Source organism: Heterodontus francisci, chromosome 17 (genome assembly GCF_036365525.1).
Source record: "Heterodontus francisci isolate sHetFra1 chromosome 17, sHetFra1.hap1, whole genome shotgun sequence".
NCBI lineage: Eukaryota > Metazoa > Chordata > Chondrichthyes > Heterodontiformes > Heterodontidae > Heterodontus > Heterodontus francisci.
In genome coordinates, this window is record NC_090387.1 from 24093763 (window position 1) to 24120539 (window position 26777).

General features: G+C 40.5%; 2 protein-coding genes across 7 annotated transcripts in view; one reads left to right on the forward strand and one right to left on the reverse strand.

The window, feature by feature from the left end:
* The window catches only part of si:dkey-246g23.2 (solute carrier family 66 member 2), an 80777-nt gene extending 78451 nt beyond the window's left edge, over positions 1-2326 (reverse strand). For 2 of the 4 annotated variants that reach the window (XM_068049156.1, XM_068049159.1), the window contains exon 1: positions 2092-2186. The gene's annotated coding sequence lies outside the window, so the exon portion shown is untranslated. The other 2 variants (XM_068049157.1, XM_068049158.1) reach the window with 2 other exon arrangements.
* hsbp1b (heat shock factor binding protein 1b) lies at positions 1552-26751 on the forward strand. Of its 3 annotated transcripts, XM_068049161.1 has the most exons (5): positions 2481-2612; positions 5299-5545; positions 18190-18256; positions 20423-20520; positions 23443-26751. In XM_068049161.1, the coding sequence occupies exons 2-5, from the start codon at positions 5501-5503 to the stop codon at positions 23452-23454; spliced, it is 222 nt and encodes a 73-aa protein (XP_067905262.1). In that variant the 5' UTR covers positions 2481-2612; positions 5299-5500; the 3' UTR covers positions 23455-26751. The 3 variants fall into 3 exon arrangements, with proteins under 3 accessions (XP_067905263.1, XP_067905262.1, XP_067905261.1); XM_068049162.1 differs by lacking the exons at positions 2481-2612; positions 5299-5545 and adding an exon at positions 1552-1743; XM_068049160.1 differs by lacking the exons at positions 2481-2612; positions 5299-5545 and adding an exon at positions 6106-6192.
* Positions 26752-26777: the final 26 nt, after the last annotated feature.

Consider the following 26777-nt stretch of genomic DNA (forward strand, 5'->3'; position numbering starts at 1 on the left):
ACCATTATTAACTGATTTCAATTCCCAGTGTTTTATTTTACAGTAATGGTATTGGCTTTAGTTTAAAATGATCCACCCATCCCCACCTAAACAATGCGTGGCTATTTAAAACCGTGCTGCATATTTTTGTTGCTGTTATGCCTTCGGGGGTGGTGGGTGAATTTACAAAGTCCTACGCGTTATATATATATTCGCCACTGAAAGGACAGCTTGAGTGGTCCACGTTACCGTTAATTGTATTGGCGAAGCAAAGCTGAGTCCCCCCGGACATGCCGCCATCCAAACCCATTAACAATATATATTCAGTAAATGCTAGACTATCGTTTCAGGCTTACCTTAGCATGCTAGGACATATCCCGGAAATTGTTTCAGCTACAGACCATGTAAAGACTGCACTTCCTGCAGGATGGAAATACAATACTGCTCGCAACCCATAACCAGCTCTGGATGCTTACTGTGCGCTGTCAACCCTGAGAATCTGCAGCAGATCATAAACTAGCAGCTCAATATCCGGAGTTTCCGGCAGACTCTGCGAGCTTTCCCTTTCTCGTCACCTTGATTTAAATATATTTTCTTAACTTGTGTTGAATGAGATAAAAGTATGTCTTTGTATTAGAGACCACGCAGCTTGTGCATTCTGTTGTGGTTACATTTTCTCTGTATATGAACTGAGATGTAGATATAGTATAGCTAGATCGCTATACATCGATGTATAGATGAGAAAAGTAACCTTTAAACCAAAGTTGCGTGTACTGGACAAAAGCAAAATACTGCGGATGCTGGAAATCTGAAATAAAACAGAAAGTGCTGGAAATACTCAGCAGGTCTGGCAGCATCTGTGGAGAGAGAAACAGCGTTAATGTTTCAGGTCGATGACCCTTTTTTGCCTGGCCTGCTGTGTATTGCCAGCATTTTCTGTTTCTATTGTGTGTACTGGATCCTTCTTGTCAGCTTTCAATGTGTTCTGGTTCCCTGCACGTCTGTGTTGTAAAGTTTCCCTCTGTTCGAAAACACCTAACAAATTGAGGTGTATCGTGCCCCTATAGAATTGCAAAGTCAGAATAGTACTTAAAAACTAGTACTGGACAACTCTCCGCCACGAGTCGATTTATAAATGTGTTAGCTTGTTGTGCAAATTGACTGTTGACTTTCTCTGCTGTACTCAGGTTTTAGTAAAACGTGCGCAGCTTTCTCTCTTCGCGGATGCTGACTGACCTGCTTTGTAATTGAAGCGATTTATTTACACCTTTGAATACAAGTTTTCTATAAAATATTCCGGATGTTAAGCAGTAAATAAGCACAGATGTTTGGGTCAAAACTCCGACTTCCTTTGCAAAATTGACAGATTGCACAGTCTAAGCGAGCTTAAAAATTTAGAAATTCTCATCCTTGTTTTCAAATCCCTCCATGGCCTCGCCCCTCCCTATCTCTGTACTCTTCTCCAGCCCCAACTCCTCCCAAATATTTGTGCTCATCCAATTCTGGCCTTTTGAGCATCCCAGATGTCCTTGGCTCCAGCACTGTTGACCGAGCCTTCAGCTGCCTGGATCCTAAACTCTGTTTCGCTTCCCTAATCTAGCCACTTCTTTGCCTCGCTTCCTTTAAGATACTCTTTAAAATCTCTTTGACCCTCGCCTGTCCTGTTATCTCTTTATATGGCTGGTGTCAACGTTTGTTCGATAACTCCTCCTCTGAAGTGCCTTCGGGATGTTTTATTGCGACAAAGGCGCTACATTGATGCAGGTTGGTATTGTTCAGGAGCACCTTCGATTGTGGAATCGGAACGCTTCACATTATGAAAAACAATACATCCAACAGCTGCGCTTAAAATAGCAGAAAAGCACTGGGTTTGTAAATTGTGGTCCACTCTAATCGATTATAAATCGATCGGGTTTCAGTAATTTGCTCTTTGCAAATTGGGAGTACGTTTCGGAGCGACCTGATCTCTGCAGTATTGTCCCTCTCCGAAAATAGCAAATCATAATCCAGAAGCGCGTGATAACTATTTTAAACATTCCCTATTAAAACCTTTCGAAATGCACATTCAGGAGGCTGTAAAAGAATCAGTTATACAGGTATTAAATTCACTACCATTCTCTCGTCAAATTGGGGTCTTCTTATCACTGGGTAAATTTCGGTAAACTTGAACATGTGATGAATTTCACCATCGGCCCCTTTTGATTAATACTCACTGCGAGTGGAGCTGACTTTGTTTCCTGCCCTTCAAATCATATGCTGTATAAACTATGTTAAGACTATCACGTGGTCCTGGGAAAGCCTGTGTAAGCTTGCAAATGTTGATTTTGCTGACTGAATTGTTTACTGACTCAGTGAAAGTTTATAACAGAACTTCTGATAGTTAAAAGTATGGCTTGGAAATTAGCTAAACATTGAAGGAATTCGCGAATTGCATTTCCTGGTATTAATTTACTGCAAGAACGTGAACTTCCCAAATCATTCCATTTAAAAACAGAAAACAAACCAATTTTTCCACTGTACTGTTCAGCGGAACTCGAACAAAAATCCACCTTCTATTTTTCAGTTATTAGATTGGAGTGGTACACAAGCAAATATATTCTTCTTCAAGGCTTGCCAGAGCTGAAGGTGTACAGGTTTGAACTAAAAACTTCCATCCCTAGACCAGCTGTTGTGCAATTAATGTATTACCGCTCAGCTACTTGTAATATTTTGTCCGCAAGTAAACCATTTTGTTTTCCGAAGAAGGGTCGCTGACCCGAAACGTTAACTCTGCTTCTCTTTCCACAGATGCTGCCAGACCTGCTGAGTGATACCAGCATTTCTCATTTTGTTTTCATGCTGTTTTAAGCAGGTGCCCATGCTGTTCATTGAACAGAAAGAGGGACATTGTTCCAGCGATTGTTGCAAAAATAGACTTACAATTAGGATCAGTAACTGTGAGGTCCTATTCCAAAGGGCAACTTTGGCTTTATTCCCTTTGGCCATTTTGGTTAACTGCAGACCACTTTACATACAAATAGAGACATATAGTCCATTGACTTGTAATTAATTGTGATAACACATACCCCATAGGTATACCCCTAGGAATAAACAGGTCTTTTTCCGAATGGCAGACAGTGACTAGTGGGGTACCGCAGGGATCGGTCCCAGGACCCCAGCTATTCACAATATATATTAATGATTTCAATGAGGGAACTAAATGTAATATCTCCAAATTTGCAGATGACACAAAACTGGGTGGGAGGGTGAGTTGGGAGGAGGATGCAAAGAGGCTTCAGGATGATTTGGACAAGTTGAGTGAGTGGGCTAATGCATGGCAAATGCAGTATAATGTGAATAAATGTGAGGTTATCCACTTTGGTAGCAAAAACAGGAAGGCAGATTATTATCTGAATGGCTATAAACTGAGAGAGGGGAATATACAATGAGACCTGGGTGTTCTCGTACACCAGTCACTGAGGGTAAGCATGCAGGTCCAACAGACGGTAAAAAAGGCAAATGATATGTTGGCCTTCATAGCGAGAGGATTCGAGTACAGGAGCAGGGATGTCTTGTTGCAATTATACATGGCCTTGGTGAGGCCACACCTGGAATATTGTGTGCAGTTTTGGTCTCCTTATCTGAGGAAGGATGTTCTTGCTATAGAAGGAGTGCAGCGAAGCTTTACCAGACTGATTCCTGGGATGGTGGGACTGACGTATGAGGAGAGATTGATTCGGTTAGGATTATATTCTTTGGAGTTCAGAAGAGTGAGCGGGAATCTCATAGAAACCTAGAAAATTCTAACAGGACTTGACAGGGTAGATGCAGGAAAGATGCTCCCGATGGTGGGGGAGTCCAGAACCAGGGGTCATAGTCTAAGGAATCGGGGTAAACCTTTCAGGACTGAGATGAGGAGAAATTACTTCACCCAGAGAGTGGCGAGCCTGTGGAATTCGCTACCACAGAAAGCAGTTGAGGCCAAAACATTGTATGTTTTCAGGAAGCAGTTAGATATAGCTCTTGGGGCGAAAGGGATCAAAGGATATGGGGGGAAAGTGGGAACAGGTTACTGAGTTGGATGATCAGCTATGATCATAATGAATGATGGAACAGGCTCGAAGGGCTGAATGGCCTACTCCTGCTCCTATTTTCTATGTTTCTATAGGTCGCATATTCTAGAGAGAATACAATATAATCCAGCACCAGTCCTCATTAACCTCTGCCATGCACAACATCTGCCTACTTCATATCATTTCAGAAATGATGTGCAGGAGATTACATTTAATATAGCAACACCAGCATTAATCTAATACCAGACACTTCTCAGCAGCAAGATATGTAGTAGCACTGTCAAGGAGTAGGGAACAGATCCTCAGATTTTTGTCTCCATTGGGGAAGTTGAATGGCATGGAACCTTTGAAAAGAAATAGAGGGAAAATAAGTGATCCAAGTAAAGAAACTCTGTGGTATAATATACTCTCCCCAGGAGCTTATTTTAGCTTTAAAACTATGATTAACATTCTCACTCCCTAAACTGATGAACAGAAAAGTAAACATTTTTTCTCTCCCACCCCCACCCCCACCCCCCACCACGATGGAAGCCCAATGGTTCTGGTACTCGACATTCAACTAAAAATATTGACTCTCAATCCCAGTTCCCTGCCCTCGTTCTGCTTTTTTTTCAGGTATCAATATAATTTTATTTTAAATGGGTTTGTAATATCTGTGGTAAAGCATTTCCTGTCCTACTGACTTTCTACGCGAAAAATTATTTTTACTTTTTCTTTGTCTTCTCGTGAGAATGCACAGTCTCATTGTTACTGAGTCACTAACTATCTTAAAAGATTCCTCCCTTCCTACTACAAGAGTTTATCAGCTTCCAACCCATTGTATTCCGTTCCCTTCCCTGTTCCTTTGTTCCTCTATCCCACTTCTTCACCTGTTCCCGTCGTTTCTTATATCTATTGCCATCACCGTTCCCCCATTCTCCTGTTCTCCCTCCCATCTGCTTCCTTCCTCTCCAGTGCCTGGGTCAAATTATTTCTTGGGTGGGCCTATCATTTAATGTGAGCACAAGTTCATCCAGACCAAGGAGGGGTTGTGCAATTTGAGAACAACTTCAGCCAACAGGAGAAGAGTTGCTTAACGTGAAAAAAGTTCAACATTTTACTTTATGTTCAACTATTCCTTGCTTGAGCTGAATACAACACTTGATCTGGGCTGGCTTGCATTTGAAAGCAAAAATGTGATTATTCTGAAATGGGAGGGAGGGGGGAGTTCGACGATTATGAAAAAGAGTGAACAATGACCCATCATGTAACTTTCCCCCACTGGAAGATTCTTAACAGGTTGGCACTAAACTCTGCCCATTGTCTATTGACCTGGCGAGGTAGCAGAGTGAGGACTACAATTCCCATGATGCAAGAGGGAAGCGGAAAGCCGGTGACTTCTCGCGAGATCCCGGTGCTGACTGTGACGGTTAGGGAGCTGTCGTTGAGTTGCTGAGGAGGTCGCGCATTTAGTGTTAAAAACCCTCGGGATGTCGGAGACGGACCCAAAAACGGTGCAGGACCTGACCGCTGTGGTGAGTGAGTGAGCTGGGGTCTGGCTGTGAGGGGAGCTGCCTGAGGGCAGGCTCAGGCTGTGCTGGCGAGTCTAGGCCTCTCTATGTTTCCTTGGTTGCAGCTTCACCCAAACAAAACCTGCGCCAGTGTTAATGGGGCTGGAAGAAGGAAAACCAGTTTTATCATTGGTAAAATAAAAAAAAAGAACTGAAGAACAAAATGAAAGATATTTGGGAGGAAATTATTGCTTCGGGAAGGGTTTATTCCACTGTTGCTATGGTCAAGCAATAGAGAGCAGGTTTTTTTGACAGTGACGTGGATTGCAAAGCCATTGCCATTAATAGAGAGTTAATTTGTTTGGTAAACATTGAGAGATAAACAGATAACAATTTTACCTAGGGTTGCCAACTTTAGTTGGAGGCATTCCTGGAGCTTTGATTACATGAAGTGTGGGCCACATGACATCTGACTTTGCGGTATCTGATCAGATGACATCTGCAAATACTTCTGCATTTACCACATAAAAGAATGGCCTCCTGTGGTTGAGTATCTTTGCTTGTGATTTTCTGCCAGAAGTGGTTGCCCCAGAATCAGTAGGACAAAGATGGGAACTCGAGGCTGGGGAAGACGGGAAACCAAAGTTGGGGGAATGATTCACAAAGCAAAGGTGGGAAGAACTTTGATATTACTAATAGGTACTGTGCCCAATATCCTACCTGTAACTGGTAGTAATCCTGTAACCCACTAATATTGACCCTGAAAATACAGCCAGAATCCACCTGCATTGCACAGTGCCACATTTAATAGGCCCAATATCTCTCCCTGGTTGACTCTGGTTCTGTGAAGGCGTCGACTTAAATGCCTTAGTCGGAGCCGATCTGAACTTGGACTTCACACATCAAAAATAGCACTGAGTGACCTGAATTAAACTGAGATACTACAGAAGGGGCATTGGGCTCTGTCTTTGGGGCACTTCTCACAAGGCAGTGTAACTCGTCACAATACCAACCTTTCTAAACTGCTCCTCGACTGACTGAATATAGGAGACTTTTGATTAGATTGATAGAAACTACAGCAAAGGAAGCAGCCATTCGATCCTGTGCTATTGATGGCACATTATGTTTAGTTTAGTTTAGAGATACAGCACTGAAACAGGCCCTTCGGCCCACCGAGTCTGTGCTGACCATCAACCACCCATTTATACTAATCCTACACTAATTCCATATTCCTACCACATCCCCACCTGTCCCTATATTCCCCTACCACCTACCTATACTAGGGGCAATTTTATAATGGCCAATTTACCTATCAACCTGCAAGTCTTTGGCATGTGGGAGGAAACCGGAGCACCCGGAGGAAACCCACGCAGACACAGGGAGAACTTGCAAACTCCACACAGACAGTACCCAGAATTGAACCCAGGTTGCTGGAGCTGTGAGGCTGCGGTGCTAACCACTGCGCCACTGTACCGCCCCTGTAACCCCCCCCCTTGCCCCTCCCCCAAATCCTTTTTGTTCCCCCTTTTCAAATACTTACTCATTCTCTTTTAAATCTCTACCTCAATAGCCACTTTTGGTGAAATATCTCATTGTCCAAAAGCCTTCCTTTCAAGAACCAATATTCACCCTCCACCACCCTTGCTCTTTTTTTGTTCCAGTGAAAATCCTAAGTCTCCAGGTCCCCTTGTTTTCCATTTGTCCACCAGTGGAAACACCTTTCACTGTTTACCCATAGTAAAGCCCCGCTGGTCCCTTTACTGGCAATGCTCCCACTCACCATTCTGTTGCTACATCCAGCTGTGAAAATGTTGGTTCTCATGTCCACCCAATTTCCCCGTCTTCATGTCTTTGTCCTGCTCAATCCCCAATCCCACAATGTCCCTGTCTCTCAGCTGCTACAACCTCTGCAAGAGTGCACCCTTTCACCCCTATCTTGCTGTTGAAACTCCTAGCCACACTTTTGCTATCAAAAGACCTGACTTCTCCAATGTATTATCTCCTGAGATACACCATTCAAAACTCTGGAACCCTCATCTTATGATGCACTAAATTCCAGATGTCCATTATTCTGAGCTCCTTATCTCCTTGCCAATAGTTATATGGGATCACTATTAGCTCCCTATCCCCCACTGAAGCAAATTTGAAATCCTAATTTGAATTTGCTGCACCCTACCTGCACAGCCTTCTCAAGCCTTCCATCTCAGCTCCTATTTTACTGTCATCTGATTCCAAGCTCTCGTGCATTCTCCTTATTAGTGCATGCTGCTTAGTTGCAGAGTTTTCAGTCATCTAGTTCTGACTCTCTGGGACAACCTCCAAAAGCTTTTGTACCTGGCTCCTGTAATCCCATTGTTAAAAGTCTCAAAGTTTCAGTCTTTTTCTAGCTGTGCATTCAGTCAGTTCTAATTCTTCCATCATTTAGTCCATTTTTTTTCCTTTGTGAACCATCTTGAGGTGTTGCATTTCAGAGTACTGTACAAATTGTAGGGAGATGGTGGCACAGTGGTAATGTTACTGGATGAGTAATCCAGAGGCCCAGTTAATGCCCTGGGGACATGGATTCAAATTCCACAATGGCAGCTGGTGGAATTTAAATTTGAATAATAATCGAAAACTAGTCTCAGTAATGGCACCATGAAACTTTCATTGATTGTCGTAAAAACCCATCTGGTTCACTAATGTCCTTTAGGGAAGGAAATCTGCTGTCCTTACCTGGTCTGGCCTACATGTGACTCCAGACCCACAGCAATGTGGCTGACTCTTAACTGCCCTCTGAAATGGCCTGGCAAGCCACTCGGTTGTCAAGGGCAATTAGGGATGGGTAACGAATGTTGGCCTTGCCAGCGACACCCATATCCAATGAAAGAATATTTTTAAAAAAATTGTTTAACCCTATGCAGAGAATTCTGTACTCAGTGTGGCTTTTTTAAACATTGTAACTTGCTCATAGATTGGTGAAAAATCACCTAATACTGCAGTGTTATTGAGATGGACACTGCTTTATTACTGTAATTAAAATAAAACTAAAACATTTGAAAAAAAAATTGATTCACTACAAACTTTAGCTTCAAACTCATTTCTTCCCTGTTGCCGTACAAATCTTAAAATAGTGAATATATATTATCTCATCTGTATTCTATTCAAAATATTTTATATTTTTTCTTATTGATTAATGATCCACAGTAAGAGATCCTCTTGGGAAGAGTGATCATAATATGATAGAATTTCACATTCAGTTTGAAGGTTGAGAAACTTGGGTCTGAATCAAGTGTTTTAAACTTAAATAAATCAATTGCACAGGTATGAAGACAGAGTTGGCTAAAATGGACTGGGAAAATAGGTTAATAAGTAAAACGGTAGGTAAGAAGTGGCAGACATTTAAGGAGATATTTTATAACCCTCAACAAAGATATATTTGAGAAAGAAAGACTGAGACGGATAAACCATCCAAAGCTAGTTAAGGATGATATCAAATTGAAAGAAAAGGTATATAATTCTGCAAAGATTGTTGGTAGGCCAGGAGATTGGGAAAATTTTGGAAACCAGCAAAGGATGACTCAAAATATGAAGAGGGAGAAATTAGAATATGAGAGTAAACTAGCAAGAAATATTAAAAACGGACAGTAAGAGCTTCTGCAAGTATATAAAAAGGAAGGGAGTAACTAAAATAATTGGTCCATAAGAGGATGAGACTGGGGAATTAATAATGGGAAACAAGTAAATGGCAGAGACTTTGAATAAATATTTTCTATCTGACTTGACGGTAGAAGACACTAAAAACATCCCAATAATAGTCGAAAATCAGGGGGCAAAAGGGAGGGAGGAACTTAAAACAATTATCACTAGAGAAAAAGTACTAGGAAAGCTAATGGGACTAAAGGCTGTCAAGTCCCCTGGACCTGATGGCCTGAAATCCTAGGTCTTAACAGAAGTGGCTGCAAAGATAGTGGATGCATTGGTTGTTTGTAATCTTCTAAAATTCCTTAGATTCTGGAAAGGTCCCAGTGGATTAGAAAACTGCAAATGTAATGCCCCTATTCAAGAAAGGAGGAAGACAGAAAGCTGGAAACTGTAGGCCAGTTCGCCTAACATCTGTCATTGGGAAAAATGCTGGAATCCATCATCAAGGAAGTGGTAGCAGGACATTTAGAAAATCATAACACAATCAAGCAGAGTCAACATGGTATTATGAAAGGAAAATCATGTTTGACAAATTTATTAGAATTCTTTGAGGATATAACGAGCAGGGCGGATAAAGGGGAACCAGCAGATGTAGTGTATTTGGATTTCCAAAAGGCATTTGATGAGGTGCCACATAAAAGGTTACTACACAGAATAAGAGCTCATGGTGTTGGGATAATATATTAGCATGGGTAGAGGGTTGGCTAACTAACAGGAAACAGAGTGTAAGGATAAAATGGGTCATTTTCCGGTTGGCAAGCTGTAGCTAGTGGGATGCCACAGGGATCAGTGCTGGGGCCTCAACTATTTACAACCTGTATGAATGACTTGGATGAAGGGACAGAGTGTATTGTAGCCAAATTTTCTGATGGTACAAAGATTGGTGGGAAGCAAGTTGTGAGGAGGACACAGTCTGCAAAGGGATATAGATAGGTAGGTTAAGTGAGCAGGCAAAATTTGGCAGATGGAGTATAATGTGGGAAAATGTGAGGTTATCCACTTTGGTGGGAAGAATGGAAAAATAGAACATTATTTAAATGAAGAGAGACTACAGAGTGCTGCAGCATAGAGGGATCTGGGTTTCCTTGTGCATGAATTGCAAAAATTTAGCATGCAGGTACAAGAAGTAATTAGGAAGGCAAATGGAATGTTGGCCTTTATTGCAAGGGGGATGGAGTATAAAAGTAGGGAAGTCTTGCCACAACTGTAGAGGACGTTGGTGAGACCACACCTAGAGAACTATGTACAGTTTTAGTCTCCTTATTGAAGGAGGGATATACTTGCATTGGAGGCAGTGCAGAGATGGTTCACTAGATTGATTCCTGGGATGAAGGCATTGCCTCATGAGGAAAGATTGAGCTGGTTGGGTCAATACTCATGAAGTTTAGAAGAATGAGAGGTGCTCCTATTGAAACGTACAAGATTCTGAGAGGGCTTGATATAGGGTAGATGCTGAGAGGATATTTCGCCTCATTGGAGAATCTAGAACTAAGGGCGCAGTTTCAAAATAAGGGGTTTCCCATTTAAGAAGGAAACGAAGAGGATCGTTAATCTTTGGAATTCTTTGCCCCAGAGAGCAGTGGAGGCTGGGCCATTGAATACATTCAAGGCTGAGTTAGACAGATTTTTGATCTACAATGGAGTTAAGGGTTATGGGGGCAGGCAAGAAAGTGAGTGGAGTTGAGGCCACAATCAGATCAGCCATGATTTCATTGAATGGCAGAGCATGCTCGAGGGGTTGAATGGCCGACTTCTGCTCCTACTTCTTACACTCTTGCATCCCGTTTTGGGGTACTCAGCAAATTTCAGTTGTTTCCTCAATTTCTAGATCATAAGAGCAGCCCCAGGAGAGACCTCTATGAAACATTACTTACCACAACTTTCCTGTTTTTTACCCTTATCATTTGCTTTGAAATATCATCTCTTTCCACGTGATATTTCCCTTAATTCCATAAGCTGCATGTTTTGCAAATCTCTTTTATGTTTTTGGGAATTAATTGAAGTAGAATTTACTGTACTTCCTAGATTTATCCTTTCTTATTTTTTCAAAAATTTATATACATTTGTTCAAGCATGACATGCTTTTTAGAGATTAATTGTTTAATTCATATGCCAGCCTTGACTCAGTGACCACTCTTGCCTCTGAGTCAGGTGATTGTGGATTTAAAGCCCACTCCAAGACTTGAGCTCATACTCAAATACAGGACAGAAGGAATACGAACATATGAATTAGGAGTAGAAGCAGGCCATTCAGCCCCTTGAGCCTGCTCCACTATTCAATAAGATCATGGCTGATCTGTTTGTGTCTTGAGTTCCACGCTCCCATCTACCCCTGATAAACTTTGATTCCCTTGCCCAACAAGAAACTATCTACCTCTGCCTTTTAAAAAAAAAATCAATAACCCCGCCTCCTCCACCTTCTGAGGCAGAGTGTTCCAAAGTTGCATAACCCTTTGAGAGAAAAAATTTCTCCTCATCTCTGTCCTAAAGGACAATTCTAATTTTAAAACAGTGCCCCCTAGTTCTGGACTCACCCACAAGAGGAAACATCCTTTCCACATCCACCTTGTCAAGACTGTTCAGGATCTTATATACTTCAATCAAATCTCCCCTCTTCTAAACTCCAGTGAAAACAATCCCAATCTGTCCAACCTTTCCTCATAAGGCAACCCACTCAAACCAGGTATCAATCTAGTAAGCCTCTCTGAACCGCCTTCAACGCATTTACATCCTTCCTTAAATAAGGAGACCAAAACTGCACACAGTATTCGAGATGTGGTCTCTCCAATACCCTATATAACTGAAGCACAATATCCTTACTTTTATTTTCAATTTGTCTCCTAATAAAGGATAGCATTCCATTAGTCTTTATTACTTGTTGTACCTGCATACTAACTTTTTGTGACTTGTGCACTAGAACGCCTAGATTCCTCTGCATCTTGGAATTCTGCAGTCCTCCATTTAAGTAATACCTTTTTTTATTCTTCCTGCCAAAGTGAACAACTTCGCATTTTCACACATTATTCTTCATCTGCCAGATTTCTGCCTACTCACTCGATCTATATTGGTCTGCAGCCTCTTTATGTCCTCTTCACAACATACTTTCCCATCTATTTTTGTGCCATCTGCAAATTTAGCTACCATGCCATTGCTCCCCTCATCTACGTCATTGATATAAATTGTAAAAAGTTGAGGCCCCAGGACAGACCCCTGCGGGACTCTACTCGTCACATTCTGCCAATCAGAAAAGGACCTATTTATGCATACTCTCTGTTTTCTGCCAGCCAGCCAATCTTCTATCCATGCTCATATGTTACCCACTACACCATGAGCTCCTACTTTGTGCAATAATCTTTTATGTGGCACCTTGTCAAATGCCTTCTGGAAATCCAAGTATAGTATGTCAACGGGCTCCCATTTATTCACAAAGCGCATGTTACTCCTTCGAAGAACTCCAATAAATTGGTTAAGCATGATTTCCCTTTCACAAAACCATGTTGACTATTCCCGATTAAGAACAAAGAACAAAGATAATTACAGCACAGGAACAGGCCCTTCGGCCCTCCAAGCCTGCGCCGATCCAGATCCTCTCTCTAAACATGTCGCCTATTTTCTAAGCTTCTGTATCTCTTTTCTTCCTGCCCATTCATGTATCTGTCCAGATACATCTTAAAAGACTCCATCGTGCCCGCATCTACCACCTCCGCTGGCAATGCGTTCCAGGTGCCCACCACCCTCTGCGTAAAGAACTTTCCACGCATATCCCCCCTAAACTTTTCCCCTTTCACTTTGAACTCGTGTCCTCTAGTAATTGAAACCCCCACTCTGGGAAAAAGCTTCTTGCTATCCACCCTGTCTATACCTCTCATGATTTTGTACACCTCAATCAGGTCCCCCCTCAACCTCCGTCTTTCTAATGAAAATAATCCTAATCTACTCAACCTCTCTTCATAGCTAGCGCCCTCCAAACCAGGCAACATCCTGGTGAACCTCCTCTGCACCCTCTCCAAAGCATCCACATCCTTTTGATAATGTGGCGACCAGAACTGTACGCAGTATTCCAAATGTGGCCGAACCAAAGTCCTATACAACTGTAACATGACCTGCCAACTCTTGTACTCAATGCCCCGTCCGATGAAGGAAAGCATGCCGTATGCCTTCTTGACCACTCTATTTACCTGCGTTGCCACCTTCAGGGAACAGTGGACCTGAACACCCAAATCTCTCTGGACATCAATTTTCCCCAGGACTTTTCCATTTACTGTGTAGTTCACTCTTGAATTGGATCTTCCAAAATGCATCACCTCGCATTTGCCCTGATTGAACTCCATCTGCCATTTCTCTGCCCAACTCTCCAATCTATCTATATTCTGCTGTATTCTCTGACAGTCCCCTTCACTATCTGCTACTCCACCAATCTTAGTGTCGTCTGCAAATTTGCTAATAAGTCCACCTATACTTTCCTCCAAATCATTAATGTATATCACAAACAACAGTGGTCCCAGCACGGATCCCTGTGGAACACCACTGGTCACACGTCTCCATTTTGAGAAACTCCCTTCTACTGCTACTCTCTGTCTCCTGTTGCCCAGCCAGTTCTTTATCCATCTAGCTAGTACACCTTGGACCCCAAGCGCCTTCACTTTCTCCATCAGCCTGCCATGGGGAACCTTATCAAACGCCTTACTGAAGTCCATGTATATGACATCGACAGCCCTTCCGTCATCAATCAACTTTGTCACTTCCTCAAAGAATTCTATTAAGTTGGTAAGACATGACCTTCCCTGCACAAAACCATGTTGCCTATCACTGATGAGCCCATTTTCTTCCAAATGGGAATAGATCCTATCCCTCAGTATCTTCTCCAGCAGCTTCCCTACCACTGACGTCACGCTCACCGGTCTATAATTACCTGGATTATCCCTGCTACCCTTCTTAAACAAGGGGACAACATTAGCAATTCTCCAGTCCTCCGGGACCTCACCCGTGTTTAAGGATGCTGCAAAGATATCTGTTAAGGCCCCAGCTATTTCCTCTCTCGCTTCCTTCAGTAACCTGGGATAGATCCCATCCGGACCTGGGGACTTGTCCACCTTAATGCCCTTTAGAATACCCAACACTTCCTCCCTCCTTATGCCGACTTGACCTAGAGTAATCAAACATCTGTTCCTAACCTCAACATCCGTCATGTCCCTCTCCTCGGTGAATACCGATGCAAAGTACTCGTTTAGAATCTCACCCATTTTCTCTGAGTCCAAGCATAACATTCCTCCTTTGTCCTTTAGTGGGCCAATCCTTTCTCTAGATACCCTCTTTCTCCTTATATATGAATAAAAGGCTTTGGGATTTTCCTTAACCCTGTTTGCTAAAGATATTTCATGACCCCTTTTAGCCCTCTTAATTCCTCGTTTCAGATTGGTCCTACATTCCCGATATTCTTTCAAAGCTTCGTCTTTCATCAGCCGCCTAGACCTTATGTATGCTTCCGTTTTCCTCTTAGCTAGTGTCACAATTTCACCTGTCATCCATGGTTCCCTAATCTTGCCATTTCTATCCCTCATTTTCACAGGAACATGTCTCTCCTGCACGCTAATCAACCTCTCTTTAAAAGCCTCCCACATATCACATGTGGATTTACCTTCAAACAGCTGCTCCCAATCTACATTTCCCAGCTCCTGCCGAATTTTGGTATAGTTGGCCTTCCCCCAATTTAGCACTCTTCCTTTTGGACCACTCTCGTCTTTGTCCATGAGTATTTTAAAGCTTACGGAATTGTGATCACTATTCCCAAAGTAGTCCCCTACTGAAACTTCAACAACCTGGCCGGGCTCATTCCCCAACACCAGGTCCAGTATGGCCCCTTCCCGAGTTGGACTATTTACATACTGCTCTAGAAAACCCTCCTGGATGCTCCTTACAAATTCTGCTCCATCTGGACCTCTAACATTAAGCGAATCCCAGTCAATGTTGGGAAAATTAAAATCTCCTATCACCACCACCCTGTTGCTCCTACATCTTTCCATAATCTGTTTACATATTTGTACCTCTATCTCACGCTCGCTGTTGGGAGGCCTGTAGTACAGCCCCAACATTGTTACCGCACCCTTCCTATTTCTGAGTTCTGTCCATATTGCCTCACTGCTCGAGTCCTCCATAGTGCCCTCCTTCAGCACAGCTGTGATATCCTCTTTGACCAGTAATGCAACTCCTCCACCCCTTTTACCTCCCTCTCTATCCCGCCTGAAGCATCGATATCCTGGGATATTTAGTTGCCAATCATGCCCTTCCCTCAACCAAGTCTCAGTAATAGCAATAACATCATACTCCCAGGTACTAATCCAAGCCCTAAGTTCATCTGCCTTACCAACTACACTTCTTGCATTAAAACAAATGCACCTCAGACCACCAGTCCCTTTATATTCATCATCTGCTTGAGTTTTTCTAAGTGCCCAGCTATAGCCTCTTTAATTGAATCAAACACCTTCCCCACGACAGATGTCAAACTAACTGGCCTTTAGTTACCTGTTTTCTGCCTCCTCTCCTCCCCTCTTTCCCCCCCCCCATGCCCCCTACCTTGAATAAAGGGTTTATATTTGCTACTTTCCAGTCTGATGGAACCTTTCCAGAATCTAGCGAATTTTGAAAAATTAACACCAATGCATTTACTACCTCATTAGCCACCTCATTTAAGACCCTAGGATGAAGCCCACTAGAACCCGGGGACTTGTCAGCCCACAGCTCCATCAGTTTTCTCAGTACTGCTTACCTGGTGATTGTAATTTCACCAAGTTCCTCTCTTCCTTCCACCTCCTTACAGCTATTACTGGAATATTTTTTTTCTATCCTCTACAGTGAAGACAGAAGCAAAATATTTGTTCATTTCGTTTGCCATTTCCTTATTATCTACTATTAACTCCCCATTCTCACTCTAGAGGAACAATACTTTCTTTACTTACTCTTTTCCTTTTTAAATACCTGTAGAAACTCTTGCTATCTGTTTTTATATCTCTAGGTAGCTTCCTGTTATACTCTAATTTCCTTCTCCTGATGAACCTGTTGGTCATTATCTGCCATTCTTTATATTCTGACTAATCATCTGACCTGCCACTGATCATTGCGCAATTATGTTTTTTCCTTAAGTTTGATGCTTTCCTTAACTTCTTTAGTTAACCACCCCTTTGAATCTTTCTTTATAGTAGGAATATACTTATTCTGAGTATTCTGAAATATCCCCTTAAATGTCTGCCACTGCTTCTCTATTGATCTATCTCCTAGCCAAGTAACCCCGTTCACTTCAGCTAGCTCAGCTTTCATGCCCACATAGTTGCCCTTATTTAAGTTTAAAATACTAGTCTTCGACCCACTCTTCTCTCTTTCAAACTGGATGTAAAATTCAATCATATTGTGGTCACTGCTACCTAGAGGTGCTTTTACTTTGAGGTCATTAATTAATCCTGTCACATTACATAATACCAAGTCTAATATAACCTGCTGTCTGGTTGGTTCCAGAATGTGCTGCTCTAAGAAACTATCTCGAAAGCATTCTATGAACTCGTCATCCAGTCTACTATTGCCAATCTGGTTTTTCCAGTTTATATGTAGATTAAAATCACCCATGATTATTGCCGTCCCTTTAGCACAAGCACCCAATATTTCTTCTTGTAATCTTTGTCCTACATTGTGATGACTGTTAGGGGGCCTGTAGACCACTCCCACTAATGACTTCTTTCCCCTACTATTCCTCATCTCCACCCAAACCGATTCTACATCCTGATCTCCTGAACCAAGGTCACCTCTAGCTATTGCACCAATGCCATCCTTGATTAACAATGTTGCCCCTCCATCTTTACCTAACTTCCTATTCTTCTTGAATGTCATATACCCCTCAATATTCAGGACCCAATCCTTGTCATCTTGTAGCCACGTAATGGCTATCAGATCATATTTATTTACTTCAATGTGCGCGATCAGTTTGTCTACTTTGTTATGAATGGTACGTGTATTCAGATACAGAACCTTTAGTTTTGTCTTTTTGTTATCTTTGTAACATCTAGTCTTGACTGTTGGTGTGGTCTTAGTTTTTTTTCTCTCTGTCCCTTCCTGCCATTCTTTGACCTTTATTTCCCAAATTACCATTCTGCTCTCCTGCCTTGACTCTGCCCCTTGATTTGTTGCATCTAACCAAGCTTGATCTCTCTCCCCACTTGTTTAGTTTAAAGCCCTCTCTACCTCCGTAGTTACACGGTTTGCTAGAACACTGGTCCCAGCATGGTTCAGGTACAGACCGTCCCAAACCCCCCACTTTCCCCAGTACTGGTACCAGTGCCCAACCGAAACCCACTTCTCCCACACCAGTTTTTGAGTCACGTATTCATTTCACAAATCTTATGTGCCGTCTGCCAATTGGCACGTGGCTCAGGTAATAATCCAGCGATTATAGCCCTCGAAGTTCTGCTCTTCAATTTGTTGCCTAGCTCTTCATACTGTCTAAGCAGAACCTCTTTCCTAGTCCTACCTATGTCGTTAGTACCGACATGGATCACAACAACTGGATCCTCCCCCTCCCAATCCAAGTTCCTGTCCAGTCCTGAGCGAATGTCCCGGGCACCGGGCAGGCAACACAGCCTTCTGGACAGTGTCAATCCCCCTCACTATACTATCCCCTACTTGCAGTGTCTGAGGTCTGCATATCAGAAATATCAATGTTTTGTTAATGCTTTAAATATTTAATGCTGATGGGTTAATAAATGGTTAAAATACAATATGTATTGGTCTAGCATCAACTGATGCAACCAGTTTCTATTAAGCAAGGTTCTGAAGAAGGGTCACTGACCCGAAACGTTAACTCTGCTTCTCTTTCCACAGATGCTGCCAGACCTGCTGAGTGATTCCAGCATTTCTTGTTTTTATTTCTATTAAGCAAGTTTCAACTAGTTTTTAATAGGCTTAAAGGCGGTAATGCATAGTTCCCTTGTATGTTGCAGGTTACCACACTACTTCAACAGATGCAGGACAAATTCCAGACAATGTCCGACCAGATCATCGGTAGAAATATCCTTGCTTTCAAAGACAAATAAATTTTCAAGTGTGTACACTTGACAGCGTTAGATGAAGTTGGGTTTGCAGAGACTTGAGTGGAGCATAAAAACATCAACATAGACCATTTGGACTGAATGGGCTGTTCATGTGCTGTAAATGCAATATAATGCTGTAATACAACAAATTTTAAGTGGATCTCAATAGTCTTGTGCTAGAATTCTTGTATTGAATTTATATTGTGTAATTCTTTTGTAAAAGTTAACAAGATTTTGTGTACTGACTCCAGCACCCAACCTAGGTGGTAATTTTGGTGCTAGAGACATCTTAAAAGCATCTTAAGGGTTGCCTCTGAAGGTAAGACCTCTGTCAGGTAACCCTGCAGCCCATTGCGCTTACATTAGGAGGCTGTGTGGACTTTTTATTTTCTAACAATGGAGAAGGTCTGCAGCAATGGAGGTAGCTCTGTGATATAAAAGAGGCTGCAGCCAAAACAATGTCATTATTGTACTGATGGTGAAAATTCAATTTTTAAGTAGACTAAATGTGGTTACGTGACATTGACAGTAAACTGTTTGTATCGCCATGTTCTCCATCAAAAGTGAAAGTAGAAGATAAATCGCTCAGGGATAATACAGTAGGATTTAGTTTCACTGATCACTGCATGTAGTGATTATTCAGTTGTAGAGGTTAACCAGTCTTTGCTAAAACCACAACCTAGCTGTATGCATAGTTGAGTATTTTTTTTTGTGATTGGTTGAATGAGCTATGAAAATCTTTCCCATGCTACAACAGTATATTGTGAATAGAAATACAGTTTTGCCTATCTGTTTGTATTTTAAATTGAAACTTAGAGTTCCATCTGTGCACCTGACGTGGAAGAAGTTTGGATAAAGTTGCTTTGCTATCCACTGAACAGAGGCCCTGTTGAATGTGCAGTAACCAATTGATACTACATCCAAAAAATGCAATGACTACTGGCATTTTAACGTGCTCCCACTTAAAATTGGAGCTCTAAATATCCAAATTGTCTGGCTAGAATGTATTGCTGAATGTGACACATCGTTGAATGTTACTATACATCCAGGGTGTGCTTCCTTAAAGTGTCAAAAGCATGATGCTGAATGTACAGAAACCAGCTTTTATTAGATTCTGTGGTGATGATAAATTTACTTTTGTGAAATAAGATATTTTGGTTGAATATCTGACAGTCTTACCATGATCAAATGTGGACATGACCAAGTCAGTCATTATAACCAAAGCTTTTCCTTTTTTTAAATGAGCAAAAAGCCCTATTTGCACAGTAGTCATTCCACTTGTATTACATATTGTTTATGCTGGGGCCTGGTCTCTTTGAGAAACAAAAATTGCATTTATACAGCACCTTTAGCATAGAAAAAAGATTCCAAGCTACTCCACAAAGCCTAGTTAAAGAAGGATTGATTAGGAAAGTTAACTAAAAGCTTGGCCAAAGAGGTGAGTCTAAAAGAGGAGAGAGAGAGATGGAAAGCTGTGGGGTTTCAGGAGGCGGTTGCAGAGAGTAGACATTTGAAGGCCCGCCCACCTGTCTCAGTTTTACGTAGGCAGTCATTCCCATGGAAATCAGTAGTTCAGTTAGCTGTTGTTTTTTTTTTATCTTGGTTTAAGAATCTTTTGAGTTTCTTAAAGTATAGAATGAGAAATTTTCAAGTTATTTAAAATAGTTGGAATGTTATCCGATAGACAACCATACAGCACAGTGAGAATTACATGCTGATGTTTTACACCAGGATCTGGGTTTGAATCCAGTATGGACTGACTAACAAAATAGCTTTACTAGTTGTAAAGGTCCTAAGCAAAAACACTGGGCAGCCTGAGTTCACTTCTAATAGTTATGAGTTTATAGTGCATCCTTTTCCATAATTAGATGTTAAATTAACATTCTAATTCTGAGGTCATAATGATGGCTAAAGTAGGAAACAGAAATACTGATTCTGAGTTTAGGGGTTGAGGCACATTATTGAGGAAGATTTCTGTTTAGCCCATCGCAATTGGGAGTTTTCCGTACTCCACAGGAGGTCGAGGTATGTTTCCTTACGCTAATAGTATTTCATATTTAAACAAATTTTTAACCATTGCTGAAAAAAGTATGCAATTTTCCCAAAGAAACTTAAAGAATGATGTTTCTTTGACACCTTTCACTTGATGAGATGAGCGCTCGTATTGATGACCTAGAGAAAAACATTGCGGACCTCATGACACAAGCAGGAGTTGAAGAAATAGAAGGAGGAGAAAACAAGGTAAATCTTAAACATTTAAAAGAAACTTTCCTTGTCCCCTCCTCCCACACTTCTGTTCACTTGATAAACTGGTCAAAATGACTTAGTTCAGGTTTGAAATCCTATGAGTGATTTGGTGAGCGCTAGCAATTTTTAGTTATATAAAAGCAAAATTCTGCAGATGCTGGAAATCTGAAATAAAAACAAGAAATGCTGGAAATACTCAGCAGGTTTGGCAGCATCTGTGGAGAGAGAAGCAGAGTTAACATTTCAGGTCAGTGACCCTTTATCAGAACACAGGTTCTGATGAAGGGTCACTGACCTGAAGCAATTTTTAGTTATTTGATTTTAAATGGTTAATGTAAGTACAAATTTTAATAGCCAAAAGAGACCGAGAAACATATGGTGACTGATGATGCTTGCATTGTATACACAAATGAACTGATATTAGTTAATAAATCAAAGTCAGCACATTGGGCTAATATTTTCGGTATGCTGGGTGCCAGGTGCCTTCTGCTACAGCTACGAAATTACACAAGGACTTTAATGTCAGATGTTTTTTAAAAAAAAATTTTGTAAGGGAAGTAGATAAGCATAAGTTCAATACTATTATAATTTAAACATATAAAGATGAACACATTATTTTACTCAGTGAATTTCAGTACAGTGATTGGCTTCCATTTTGGGTAAAAATGTTTTATTAGCATGCTCTCTATTTCTACATATAAAAAAGTTTTATAATATGTTTATTTAAAAAAAAATGTTGGCTTATTTTCATTATTAACCCATTTTTGATTGCTGAGCAGATCTAGTGATTGACATGCCCAATGGCAAGCCATTTAAACAGTTGACTAAAAAGCAGGGTCTAATATAATGCAGGGATGAGATTTTTTCTTAGCTCTCTGGCATGTGTTTAAGACGTAGCTATTCTCCCTTTTGTCTCAGATTCACTGTTTAGAAACTGTTTAGGGGGGGATATGCGTGGAAATTTCTTTACGCAGAGGGTGGTGGGTGCATGGAACGCTTTGCCAGCGGAGGTGGTAGATGCGGGCACGATAGCGTCTTTTAAGATGTATCTAGACAGATACATGAATGGGCAGGAAGTAAAGAGATACAGACCCTTAGAAAATAGGCGACAGGTTTAGATAGAGGATTTGGATCGGCGTCGGCTTGGAGGGCCGAAGGGCCTGTTCCTGTGCTGTAATTTTCTTTGTTCTTTGTTCTGTCCCAAATTTCATGGAAAAGCAACATAGGTATATTATAGTGATACAGTTTCCCTAAGTTAATATTTAGATTTTCTTCAGCTTTTGCATCTCTGATGTAGTAATTTGAAACAAAGCTATTTGAATGTTTGAGTTTGCTTACAACATTTAAAAAAATGTTTTAAAGTTTAACATCCCTGTGGAGATTCCATGAAGCAGTGTGTTTATAATTCCACATATCCAATTTAGATTTAAAGTACTCATACTTGTGCTGCAGTTATATTGCTGGTCCTAGCATGACGCCAGTACCCACTTTTGGATTGGTGCAGTGCCTAATAAGGTTTGCTGCCTCCTGATTCTGCTTCAACAGAGGTCACTAGGAGTGTTTCTTAGAGTTCTGTAATTACATACTTCAGAGCTTAATACTTGTAAATTTTAAATAGGAAATAACTATAAATGCAATATAGTAATTGTGTATTTTTTGGAGTGAAAGTATGATGAAACTTGCCCGTAATAAATGCGATAATGTCTGAAGTGCACGTTCCTCAAAAATATTTTAAATCTCCTAACTTGATTTATTTATATAATGTAAAACTTGCTGATTAATACTAACTGAGGACAATTGTTATAGGAAATAAACTGTCACTTTAGTGTGGTAGCATAGTTGAGGTGAAGACTTGTGGAATATTGCGCCATTTGTATAGCCTACTGAAGATGTCATTCCAGCTTTAAGATCTGTCACTTGGAGCAAATACTTTTTTCCCTGTTCCTTTGCTTGAAGTGTGCTACTTCATTGCTCGTTGTTGCTCTTCATTTTGTTATTATGATCATAGTTGATGGCAGACAAGAGCTGGAAGCAGATATAGAGTAAATTGACTAAAAGAAAACACCATTTGAAAATATTTTATTTCTATTGATATTTTTATGAAGTAAAACCTGTTTACTGGGAGACTGTGGTAGAAATTGCATTGTTCCTGTTAAGTAAAACCTTTCATTGTTAATATAAAAAAGAATTGTGAAGTGTTCCATGTAACCACATAGCCACAAATTGATATTCAAGGCATTTTGCCTTTTGCTTCTTTATACCAAATACTTCAAATAAATTACTGGAGAAACGTAGTCTCATGCTATGGTCCAGAATATGGTCCATAAAGTGTATTATGAAAATGGTAAGCAATCTACTGCAATTCCATAAAAATGGGGTTCAAGTGTTAAAAATTAATTTTAAAAAAGCTATTGTGAAAACTAACAGTTAAACATTTTTGCACCAGTGAAGCAAATTATTCTCAACTCAAAGGAAATTGGGATTCCTGTATTGAAGTTATGACAACTTTAAAAATCTAAACTATATTAATACCCAGCTTTACGATGTGTATAATTAAACTTGAGTCCTGTCCTGATGAGGTGGAAATTTGCATGTAGTAAAGTGGAAAATCAGCCACATTAATGAGTTGAAATTGCAACAGGGGGCTTGTGCTAAATGGCAAATGAAGTTGGGACTAGAGCATTGTGAATAACTTAATATGATGCTCAAAGCCAATGGTGTAGTTTTCACAGAAAAATTAACCCAATTGTGGAACATAACCCCCAAAGTAGTAGTAAAAATTCTGTAATCCCACATAGTAAGTGGAAATTGACATTTGGTTGAAGTCCTTACTATGATAGTACGCAGTTTGAACTCACATGACTGCATCATTGTGCCTGTGTGTTTTTTCAATTGTAATTTTCTTTCCTTCCACAGGCTCCCAAGTAACCTGAAGAGGATAGTAGAAGGCTTGTTTTTTGTACACCAATCCAGCTTATTTACTTAAGTCAACAGTTTGTGCTGTGCTAAAATGCATTTTTATATTGAAAATTTTTGGTGTATTAACAGCTGTATTTGAATTGTCTTTTGTAAGAAAATGTAATGTATTGCTTAAAATTTAATACGCATTAAGGAATTGTAAAATTGTTTAAAAAAATTGGGTACCTGGTGTTAAATCTTTCTAAGAAGGCAATTTTGATGTGGCTAATTAAAACTCCATACTCTGACAACTGAGATTTTTTAATATTTTTCATTAAATTATTCACACACTGTTTTGAAATTGTTAGTTTAAGATCCAGTTTAAAATATATTTGTGCCATTGTTGCTATGTTTTTTTCACTTGATATTTTCAGTAAAAGACCATAAAGACCCAATTTGCTTACTTTTGGTACTATGCAGAAGCCAGCCCAGTGTTGTCTCTCAGAAAATAACATAATTATAGGGCACCTGCTGTTGCTAAGCACTCATAGTGTAGTTGTTACTAACCTGGTGATGCCACAATGGATCGCTCTTAATGGTATCGTAATTTTAGAGTTGTTGTCGTAAGTTTATACTAAATGTTGGCTTTATTGTCTTATAAATATTTCTCAAGCGAGATTGCTCTAAAATGTGAGTGTCTGTACTTAAATTGTGTTATTAGACACCAGATATTTTTCAATTTAATTAAAATACTAAGATTTAGCATTAGAACTGACTTATAGGTAGTGACATTTTATTACCATCAGGATATCCTAAATGGTGAAGGGGTAGAATTTTCATTACTTGTCAAAAGCTACTTATGCAACTGTTACATGTGTGTGAATCAGTTTTATTTTTCAAAAAAGGATTCCATAACATACTACAAATGCAAAATACTGCAGATGCTGGAAATCTGAAACACAAACAGAAAATGCTGGAAATACTCAGAGGTCAGTCCACATCTGTGGAGAGAAAAAAAAAATTAACGTTTCAGGTCAATGAGAGTTGTTTTTCTCTCCACAGATGCTGCCTGACCTGCTGAGTATTTCCAGGATTTTCTGTTTTTGTTCCATAACATAATGTATTAAAAATCTATCTGCAATAGAGGCTCTCATAATTTATCTAGTGGGACACGTCACGATTAATTTGAATTTAAAAAAAATTGGCCTAAACTCTTTTTAATTGGAGCTAGATCTATTGATTGAGTGAACTCATAATACTTTGTACCGAAGATCAGTTGTATAACCAGTCATGTATGTGTTAAAAATAGAGCGTGTGTAAAAGTGTTTGAAAATTTTTCCTACTTCAGTCCTGATTTCTTGTGTCTAGCAGTTTGCAATGTGTTTGAATTTCTCTTGACATTCTCTGTCATACCTCCAACAGTGTGTAAACAGAGCTTTTGCAGATCATAATAAAATGTATAAATCATTCGTCCAAGGGACAGTCTAATCTAAAGTTGATGGACACTCTGGTTGATTTATACAATATTTCAGTTTACTGTGCTGCTACTGGTAGTCTTAATGTTAATTTGGTGTTAGTATTGTTTTTGACAATTACGCCTAATAGACATATAAAACAAAACTCTTAGTACTGAAGTTTAGAAATACTTAAATAGCATTGCCAGGCTTTTATTTAAAACTCAATTTTTACATGCATTTTTCTAACAAGCTAATGTCTAGATTAATTTTATCTAAGAAATTGAACAGCTATATTCTATATTGATCTTTAAAAATAAAACTCCCATTTTGTTTCTGAGAGATAAGTTGGGTGATTGTTGACTTCTGTTGCTGAGAGGTATTGAAGATGTTAAGATTAAAGACTAAAAGCTTCACAAACCTCGTGAAATGTGAGGGCAGTTTACATTATCACCATCCACATATACAGCATGACTAGAAGACTTGTACTATAAAATATATAACATTTGTTAGTTAAAATCCTGTTGTATAAACAGGAAATTTAAAACTGAGCCATACAAGCAAGGTACTGTATAAATCAGTAACATTTCTGCACCGTATTAGATTACGCACTGTTAAGAGGCTATTGCCTGACCGCATCTCAGAAGTGTCTCCAATCACTTCATGTTCAATGAGTTACTTTGAAGTTCAGTGATTTTTATGTAAACTCAAACTTGTCAACCGTTTTGCACATAACAAGGTCTCCCAAAACAGTAATGAATTGAACAACCAGTTAATCATTTTGGTGCTGTTGGCTGGAAGACACAGAGAGAAGTTACTGTTCTTTGAACACTTTCCATCTGAATCAGCAGAATAGACCGACTGGTTTAATCTCTTATCCAAAGTGTGTAACCTTTGATAATGCAGTGCTCCCTCAGCATTGCACTGGAGTGGCATCCGAGATTGAGCTCGATCCTCAATTTGAATCTGCATCTTTCTGACTGAGGTGAGACTGACACTAATTGAGCATGATTAATTTTTAAATAAATTAGCAAAAACACAATTAAAAGGCAGTGTCTTTTAGATGAGATGTTGGTTGTATTTTCTTGTTTGAGATGGTGGGCCAATAATTTCTATGGTTTTGTGTGTAAGTATTGACCTGAATACAGTGAAAAACGGCCGGCCCGCCCGCCCCAGGCCAATCAAGGCCCATAAGTGGCCACTTAATGGTGATATTACTGATTTTACCTACAGCTAGTTGGGTGGCCAAGAACCGAGAGAAGCCGCCTGACAAAAGCAGGTGGCTCTCTGACGGCCCAGAAGGGGCCCATATGATTGGGCACCCTGTGCCCGACAGGCTACCCCCGCTGCCTCAATCACCGCCAACACCCAACCCAACCGATTACCCCCAGCGAGGCATCCAAAACTTAACTTTGTTCCAGGCTCCCTGATTCTTCTTCTGTAGGCTAGGCTGTAGTCCTAGCAATGGCCACCACTCCCAGTGGTGCTGCTAGGACAAGTAGCTGCTGGCCTGCTGATTGGCTGGTGGCTCTATTCGGCAGGACCTCTTACCTCAAGTGGGCGGAAGTCCCACCTCACACTAATTAAAGCCCAGCGACCTGCAAAATACGGGTCGGATCCCCAGGAAGTGCGTTCGCCACCGACTTTTCAGTCGGTGGCCAGCTCCCATCCGCCTAGGGTAAAATCCTGGTCTAAGTTTATGTAACTTGGGAGCAGGGCCTTCGTAATGAGTGGCGATGCATTCAGGCAGAGGGATTGATAAATAGTAGTGATAGATTGAGGAGGTTGGGCACATTGCAATTACCTGTATAAATCACCCAAAATTCCACATCTTCCAAGCACTTATTTGATTTGACTGGATGGGTTCTCTGGGCACAAATATGCAGAAAATTCTAGGCC